The following is a 9,341-nucleotide window of genomic DNA, read 5'->3' as shown; positions in this document are numbered from 1 at the left end:
CATGCAATATACTAATCAATAAATGAGCGTAGAATCAAATTGAAACAATTAGCCCAGACCTGGACATTGTAAAGCCTGACGGCAACAGGCAGAAATGACTTTCTGTGGCACTCTGTGGTTCACTTTGGCAAAATGAGTCTCTGATTCAACGGGCACTGACAGAAACTAGCTTTTACCCACACTAATGGCTCACTGTGTATGCTTGAGCTGACCTCTGACCCATAAGGTCATCTGCAGGCTACCATAACCTTGACCTCTGGGAGCAGCGAACAGATCAAATATTTTACTTCAGCATGTTTGTTTGACAAAGCCTCCTTCTGCCCTCAGTGATTCCAGCTGGGCTGCAGCGCAGCTCTCTGTGATGCATTCAGGAGAGGAAATAAGCTGCTGGGGTGAAGCCATGTCGGCTTGGCTTTTACTGTGGAAAATCACTCAGAAGATCAAGGCGTGTTTGTCTCTTCGTTCTTTTCTGGGTTGTTGTGTTTGGTGATATTATCGTACACACCCTCCTGTGTTTTGGATTTAATTATTGTCTTTGGTTAAGAACAATAAAGCACACTGCTGTGCGCTCAAAGGGCAGCGGTTTATTGGCCAAGACACCAGAGCTGACCTCTAATGTTTTCTGGAGATCTGACCCAAATAACCACTTGGTAAATATTTGGCGTTGCTTAACTAGGGTAAGTGGCCTACATAATTCAACAAAGATGTTGTATTTAACTGTCAGGTTCAGTAACTCGAACTAGATTAATGGCTCACCGATGGCTTTTGCTTAGAGGCCGAAGTTTGAACTCATTTGTGCAGGCCCATTTATCATGCTGGAACCAGAGTTTCACCATTTATAAAGCAGTCTACAAATGCATCCAGCAAAACAGATTGTTTTCTTCATTATTCATTTGAGAGGTAAAGCAAAAAAAAAAAAAAAAAAGAATCTACAGGATAAAAAAGAAAAAGGATTTTAAATATACTGCTCAAAAAAATAAAGGGAACATTTCACTTTAATTTTGTGTGTGGCTCCAAATCCAGGCCTCCATTGGTTAATAAATTTGATTTCCATTGATGATTTTTGTGTGATTTTGTTGTCAGCACATTCAACTCTGTACAGAACAAAGTATTCATTGAGAATATTTCATTCATTCAGATCTAGGATGTGTTATTTGAGTGTTCCCTTTATTTTTTTGAGCAGTGTAGTTTCTATCCTAAACAAAGAATCTGTGATTTCAGTTTGGTTTACTAAGAATTTAAAATAGACTGAAGACTTAATTTCTCTTTACAAAATGACAAAACATTTATAAAATAACCTTTTTCCAAGTTCAAGTCAAGTCTTAATGTTTCTAATAACCAAAATAAATATTTTGTCATTTGATTCATGCCAACTAGACCACTTAAATTTACGGCAACACAAAAATATTCCTTCATTTAGGCTGTTTTAAACTACTGTGCATTATTCTGAGCTGTAATATTCACTAAACTAAAATGTAGAAAAGGGTTTACCATTAAACTACTGGATTGGAAATTATGTGACTAATGTATGACACACATGAGCCACTGCTATGCGAGTCGGTTGGTAAATTTACACACTACAAACAATCATGCTAAGAATCTAAACAATGTTTTCATATTAAATGTTAACGCTACATAAGAATATCCAATGGTGTCACAACTCACAAGTCAGTTAAACATTTTAATCTAAATAAAATGGCTGAGAAGCGTGAAGCAGGTCAGTGTGCAAGCTTCACTTTGACAACCAGCTTCACCCGCATGAGTGAAGCTAGTATGCTAGCTTCTCTTTGACAGCGTGGACATGTGCAATTTCAATGTTTCTGTTTCAATAAAACAAGGCGACACACAAACCTGCTCTGACGGACCGTCAGCCCAGTCGGTGTTTAAATCAGCTAATCATGGGGGCCACTTACTCGTAAAATAAACATCAAGCCTGAAGACGTAAAACTGAAACGTAATCTTGGCTCTGTCGGCTTGTGGAGCTGTTGTCAGTTGGTTGCCACGGAAACGGAGTAAGGTGGTTTTTAGTTGTTCTTCACTTTCTTGTTACTTTTCCCTCTTTTTGTGGCACGAGGAGGCCACTGTAATTTCTGAGAGTGTAATAATAAACGACAAAAACCGAACTGATTGCACCGCACATTGGTACAAGGACGTCACGATGTTTATAGGAGTCGTCAAAATGAACGAAACATTTCACGAAGTTTTGAACAAACTGAGGCTCCTACAGCAGCAATCGTGTAAGTTAAGCTCATTGTCTGGTTAAAAGGTTAAATTCACTTAGTGCTCTTGCGCTTTTTGACATAACTGACAGAAACCAAACTGCTTATGGACTTATGTCTAGGTGCAATAAGTATTTTATTTATATATTTTATTTAGTAATTCATGTTCTAAGCTTTGACTTCAGCCATTTTTTATAGAAATTAGATAAGAAATAAGACCATTTTTGGGACAAACACAAGCTCACCAAATGTAAACAAATAAGCAATTTCCCCTGGGGGTTCAATAAAGTTTATTCTATTCTATTCTGTTCTCTTTTATTGAGAGAGTACTTTTTTTGATAATATCAATAGAGTTAAGAGTGGCCATTATGTCAAACCTTTAAATGAATAAATCAGTGTTTTGTGTTTTATTTTTAATACCTGCTTTCCTTTTATAGGAGAATTTATAGACTGTGGCTTTATTTCACCCAGGCTACAACTCTCTTGTCTTCAAAGCAAGACAGAGTCTTTGAAATTCAAACTCTAGTCAAATAAAGTGTCTTTAAACGAGAAAGTCCATGACTTAATGTTTTAGAGTTCCAGCTCAAGTCCAGCCCTGAGTCTTTAAAGCATGAATTAAAGTCTAGAGACCTTAAGGAGAATAAGTCCAAACCCAAATGTTTTGAGTGTGAGTACAAATCATCTCCTGAGTCTGTAAAATGCAGCTGCAGATTAATAGTCGTTAAAGTCCAAGTCAAGTCTCAGTTCTTTTGAGCAGGAGCTAATGCAAACTCTTACTCAATTAGAAATATAAATATGGTTTATGGTCAACATCTAAGCTTTCTTTGAGATTGTTTGACATTTTATCGTCATAATATCAGAAATATGTCACACTGTCCATCTGTCCTTCTCGTTGTCGCAAGATAGAAATGAAGATCAAATCATTTAAGTAGTAAATTTGGATTTTCATCATTAATTGCAGCCTAGTCTCATGTGAAAACATATAACCTCATTAAGAATAACTATAATGATTTACAAGATGAATGCAAATGAGCCATTAATTAAAGATGTATCTTAACACTTTCATGCACAGTGGTCACTACAGTGGACGGCTGTCTAAAAGCCATTTTCTTGTCCTTCTTGTGGATTTTTATGTTATAAATGCACACAGACCACTGAAGTGGACACTAATGCATCATAAAATACACTATCAGCTGCTGGCCATCAGCTGCAAATGCAAGAAATTATTTTTGTTAAATCCAATATGGCCGACAGACAAAAAAAGCATGCCGACTGACCCGGTCCCTCCTTCTACTGTAGACGACTCTTGCAGGTAAAAAGAATATTGTAAAGAACAATACTACTGATATATTTTTCAAATAACAACTTTGTATTTGTAGAAAATTACAATTGACCACCTAAAGAAAAGAAAATAAATTCTTCTTTACAAAAATTTTTTCCTACCTGTTTTTTTATGCCTTAAGAAAATAAAATAAAGAATTGGGGGGGGGGAAATCCTGACACAAAGGATCATAATTCATGCATGAAAGGGTTAACTTCTGAGCAGGATGGAGGCTGCCTGTTATTTATATAAAAGTGAGCGGCAGTGAGGCCCCTCCCTGCTGTCCGGCCCTGGGGACAGGTCTGAGGATCCTTACCAGCCCCTCCTCCCCGGGTCGCAGCGAGGTAACGGCCAGGTCATTGCCGCTCTCGTCAAAGGCGTTGATGTCGATTCCCCAGTTGGTGTGGGGCTGCTTGAACCAGTTCTGCAGCACATGCTTGAAGTCGATGCTCTGCCAGTGGCCGGCCCTGGAGTTGAGCTCTATCTTCAGGGAGCGGATGCGGATGTGGCGGCTGCCCTGCTCCGTGACGGGCTTCAGTCGCAGGATCTGCAGGTAGACGGTGGAGGTCTGCTGCAGCGGCCGGAGATACACCCACAGCTGAGCCTTCAGCACCTTGGTGAACATTAGCTTGGGGCTGAACTTAAAGAAGCAGCAGCTGGGCTTCCCGTTCACCTGCACCAGGGGCTCCGCTGCCAAACGAGAGAGAGAGAGAGATCTGCTTTTAATTGGCAAACTATGATGAAACACTCAAAGTGTAAATTATTATCAGATGGGGCTAATCTGGCAAATAAATAGAAAGTTAACCCAGGCTGTTTGCAAACATGAGGAGAGCGTTGATCAGGAAGTCAGCCAAGAGACGGATGGTGACTCTGGAGGAGCTGCAGAGATTCACAGTTCAGCTGGATCACTATTAGTTCTGCATTTCACAAATTTTATCCTTATGGAAAACCAAAAAAAAAAAAAAAGCCATCGTCACCATGTTGCGAACAAAGCAAACATGTGAAGCCGAGTTTAAACTCCTAAGCCTTCATGAATAATGGCATGTCTGTCAGAAAGCTAACACTGCTTTTAATTTAACTCCATCCTCTCAGTGGATCCTCCTCCATGCTTTGGATTTGCTTTTCTTCTGCAGGAATAGGGAGGCTTTTCAAACCGTATGTGAAAATGGAACGAAATGCAGAAAAAATGTTGTTAGGAGAAGCAGAAAACCTGAGACTGTAAGCTGTAAGGTTTACCTTCCAGTAGAACAGCAGCCCTTAACATGCAGCCAGATGTTTTGATCAAAATATGGTCCAGTCAAAGTCCAGACTTGTCTCACATTCAGAATTTGAAGCAAGACTTAAAAATGTGTGTTTACCTATTGTCTCCACTCGATCTCAGTCAGCTTGAGCTACTTTGAAAAGGAGAATGGGTAATAATATTCATCTCTGGATGTGAAAATCAGAAAATAAACACTTGACTCACTATTTTTCTATTTTTTCTTCACAATAGTTAATTGTTTGACCAAACAGTGCAAAGCAGTACATCATTATGCAACCCAAAACAGCAGAATCCATCCACCCATTTTCTACATTAACCAGTCCATCACAGGACGACACCCAGGGATAATAAAAACATCCACACACATAAAATAAATTAGACTTACAACTAATTCACAACCTGCTTTCATGTTTCTGAACTGTGAAAGAAAACCAGTGAACATACAGATATAAAAACATGGAAACTCTTGCACAGCTGTCTGAGCGGCATCCTCCTCTATAAAACTGTTCAGGAACCGTTAGCGACGTTGTACGATGTGTTTTTCCCACTGCACTAGTTTATCTGCTTTTCACATATAGATGATAAACACAATGCAACCATGAGATACTCCTCAATAACTGGAACCACAGATAAGATGTGCAAAAAAACCAGCATTAAAATACAATTTTTTTGTTAAGCTAGCTTAATTTCACAACAAAATAGTCAAGAAATGCAACACAATATTCATCCAGAAGGGTAAAAGTAAAAAAAAAAAAATTCAATACAAATATTTTTGTATTTCATGTTTTACTTTTTAAGTTGATTAGAACATGTATGATCTCTTTATCAGTATTTCATAACTTTTCCAGGGTAAAACTGTAAGGCAACTCCAGGTTACATTTTGCTCAGTCACTCTTAAAAAATGCGAACGACAAGAACACATATTATTAAATTGGAGCAGATGTGTGCAAATCTTAAAATGCTAAGTTGTAACAGTAAGAAATGTATTTATTTTTTTTACCCAAGCAACAACAAGAGAAATAATTAAAAAGGTTAAAACAATTGAAGCAGCGATTTAATTCCTGAGCTTCCTGTGAGCTGAAAAGGTTGTGTGGACGATTTCGTCGTCCTATTTTCTGTTTTACTTAAATGCAACAAGTGTGAGATTTCAATCACTAAGAGCAAGCAAAAAAAAGGAAAAGTTTTAGTTTTTGGAGGTTGATATTGGAAAACAGTAATGTATATTATTGACAACACTAAAACGCTGCGCAGTATTTTGTCTGTCTTCTCACAGGCTGCTGCGTAAGGAGTACACACTGCCTTGTATTTTGGCCCGTTCAGTCGGGGAACATTTGTGATTACTTTAAGATCGGAAAACAACCATTTGCATATTAAAACAAGAATCAGTAATGGTGGCCAGTGGCCAGATGGTAACCTTCGATTCCCCTGGGTCAGCGCTAATGAAATGGACTACCCTGAAATTACATCAAGCACAAATAAAACATCTCAAGTTTTTCTATCCATTTTCCCCTCCAGTGCCTGCCTTTTGTTGGAAATTAATTAAGGGTGTGAATTAAGAGTTATGCTGGCGGACACTTGAAGTTCACAGATTTATTTCTGTCGTGATCCGCGGCTGTGATTTGTGTCAGATCTGCATATGGTTCATTTGCATAGACCTCAATCTGATCTAATGTTATCCATCCGTTGAATTCAGACATTCATTTCCATGTAAAGTGTTCGTTTATTTAGGGAAATGTATTCTGTATCTATCTAGCATAATAATGTGGCAACACAGTACAATGGGCTTCTTCTTCTTCTCAGAGAACATTTGATTTGGATCAAAACACACACACACAAAAAAACAAGAAGAAGAAAACAAAAGCAAAGCTGAGCCGTTTATTTTGTAAAGTAGTTGCTTTTGATAATCCCATTAAAAAGCGAAGTGAAATCTGCGCGGATCTGTCAATCACGGTTTAATCCGAGGTTGCTCAGGCAACCTGCAAATGCTTCCTGGGTCAAAAGGTTATTTGGCACCTCAGTCTAGTTAAGAAATGGGATCAGGGGTCAAAACCGTCAGCCTCTTTACATCTCGGGGGTGCCGTGGGGGGGCAGTTCTAACAGCCAGATTGAGTTTGAAGGTCAAGGTCAACCCTATGGCGATGGTAATACGTCTTTCTTCACATCATGCCTGTTCGCTCAAAACCTTTTAAAAAATACAACACCATTATTTCAGCCACGTTTTGTTGTTTTGTTTTGATCTGGGTGGAGATTCGCCGGCCAATAGTGGATTGTTTTTCAGGACAGAACTCGGCATCCAGCTTTTTTTGGTTGTTTTCTTTTTTTTTTTTTTTTAGCTAAACAAGTACTTGAAATATGGGCATGCATTCAGGGATATGAATTCACCATTCTGCACTGAATAAGGGCCAAACCCGGGACAGACGTGGCCCTTCAGCCCCTACCTCCAAGCACAGTCATTAGTGAGTGTAAATTACACAGTGTCTCACGCTGGACAAACAATATGTCAATGTTCTCAAATGTTAGCGGGTTGCTGAGGTCGCGGCAATTAACGTGGCCGGTGTTGTGTTTGTTCATCAGGACAAAAACCGGGAATTAATGATTCTGCAGTTTGCTCTTGGTTTTATACTTTTGGGGACTGGATCGCCTGCAGCTTTTGTCGCTTTCACCGAGTTCGCAGAAAAAAGGAAAAAGGCAAACGCCGAAGAGACGGAGCGGTTCAGCTCCTTGTGAAGGAGTAACCTGAGAAAGCAGGGCCTGTTTTGTAGTAATCCAATTCAGGTCCCCGGTTATTAAACACACCTGCTCCACATATGAGCTATGTCATGTTAAACAATGACTGCATTGATATGGGAAATCAATTTGTGCCTTTATAGATCCTGTAAACGCACAGGCTGGAGGCACAGATGAATGCCTGCAGCTTAATTACACCCCACATCTTGGAGGCGCATGCCACTCGTGGCAAAAGAGCAACGTTAGCTTGTAAAGAGAACCGGGGGAACATTTGATCCTCACGTCTGAACATGCTCTCTTTTGCCACAAGAACATACATTCAGCCAACTTTTTTATGGCTTAATTTCCTGCTAAATTTGTAAAGTTACAGCTCAGTACTTTAATACTTTTATTTGGGCCGTTAAGCAGCATGTTCAGCACCACCTGCTGGATCAGCATAATCTCTCTTCTGACAGGATATAAAAAGTTTGCATCATAATTTTTGTGGGCAACATCAGCATGGTCATGTACATATAGTCAACGTTTCATCCAAAAGTGTCAAAAATGCCAAACGGCTGAGGTAACTGAGACTGAAGCCAGCACCATAACTATTAACATCATTATTATCATCATTAAATGTATTAATACCAACAAAACAACAAAGGCAAACTTCCTGAAAAAATGTTGCTAGCAACTAATTTGAGGTCCACAAAGCATCAGCTTGTGGCCACTGAAAATCTGAAAATTGTAATTGTATTAATCAAATCATGAAATAAGACTTTCTGTGACAGCAAAAGGAGTAGCTTTTTTTTTTTTTTTTTACTGATGGCATGCACTTGCTTTACTTAGAAAATGAAAATGAAAAACAAAAGGGCTGAGAATGATAGTGGTTATTAAAATAAGTCAATTGTACATTTAGTGCAGCCTGAAAAGGAGTGAAGACTGATGGATACACTTAAAAATGCATTTAAGCAAAGCGACTGTTGCTTTTTCAAGGTAGCAGCTGACAGATTATGCTATGCTGAAGCAAAACTACCAGAGCGAGCCAGGAAATAAATACAGAAGCAGCACACCGTTATAAAGAGTTCAACCAGACAAAAAGATAAACTTTTTGGTGTCTCATTATCACAACTTTTATATCTTGTTATGAGAAACTTTCACGTTTTAACAAGATATAAATACACTTATGGACTACGACTTCTTAAGGCACAAAGGGATTACTTCTGACTTTTCTAAATAACACTCAAACGTCCTGCAAGGTGTTACCGTGTTACTGTTGTGCTAAAAACAAAAACAAGCAAGATATAAAACTAAGACACTTTTAGAATTTCTTCAGGCAAAGCTCCGGTCCTGTTGGGCCAAACCGGGCATATCAGGTAGAATACTGGGAGTTCAGGAAATCTGAGAGGGAAGTAACAACTTGGATAGATCAGACCAGGCCTCTCTGAAGTCCACAAAGGTCCACAAAGCTCTCCTTACTTTGTCATCAATATCACACCTACACATATGTCACTTCCTACTTCTATTTCATATCTGTAAATATGTTATTTCTTGCTCATTTGCTTAGACCACACTACGTTTTTTGCACCAGTGAAATGCATAAAAATGATAAAATCTCATGTGAATTATATTTCACTTGCATTTTGTTATCTTAAAACATTACTGGAAACATTGTTTCGACGACCTTATTCTCATTTGTTTTGGCTTTGGTCCTGATTTGGATCAGTTGGCAATATGACAGAATGAGACCCATGAGTGATTTCTTCCTGTTAAAGTATTTATCAGTCAGTTTTCATAGTGAACCATGAAAATAATACAGAAAGATGAAAGCTAC

General features: G+C 38.7%; 1 protein-coding gene across 2 annotated transcripts in view; it reads right to left on the bottom strand.

The window, feature by feature from the left end:
• gdf11 (growth differentiation factor 11) overlaps nucleotides 1-9,341 on the bottom strand; it is a 45,702-nt gene that overhangs the window by 10,129 nt on the left and 26,232 nt on the right. For both annotated transcript variants that reach the window (XM_015044408.1, XM_015044409.1), the window contains exon 2: nucleotides 3,857-4,230. In XM_015044408.1, coding sequence (XP_014899894.1) covers nucleotides 3,857-4,230 — 374 coding nt within the window. The remainder of the gene's footprint in view (nucleotides 1-3,856; nucleotides 4,231-9,341) is intronic.

This window comes from Poecilia latipinna, unplaced genomic scaffold (assembly GCF_001443285.1).
Source record: "Poecilia latipinna isolate Pla-1442-1.1 unplaced genomic scaffold, P_latipinna-1.0 Scaffold674, whole genome shotgun sequence".
Lineage (NCBI taxonomy): Eukaryota > Metazoa > Chordata > Actinopteri > Cyprinodontiformes > Poeciliidae > Poecilia > Poecilia latipinna.
This window is presented reverse-complemented; position numbering and strand designations above follow the sequence as displayed.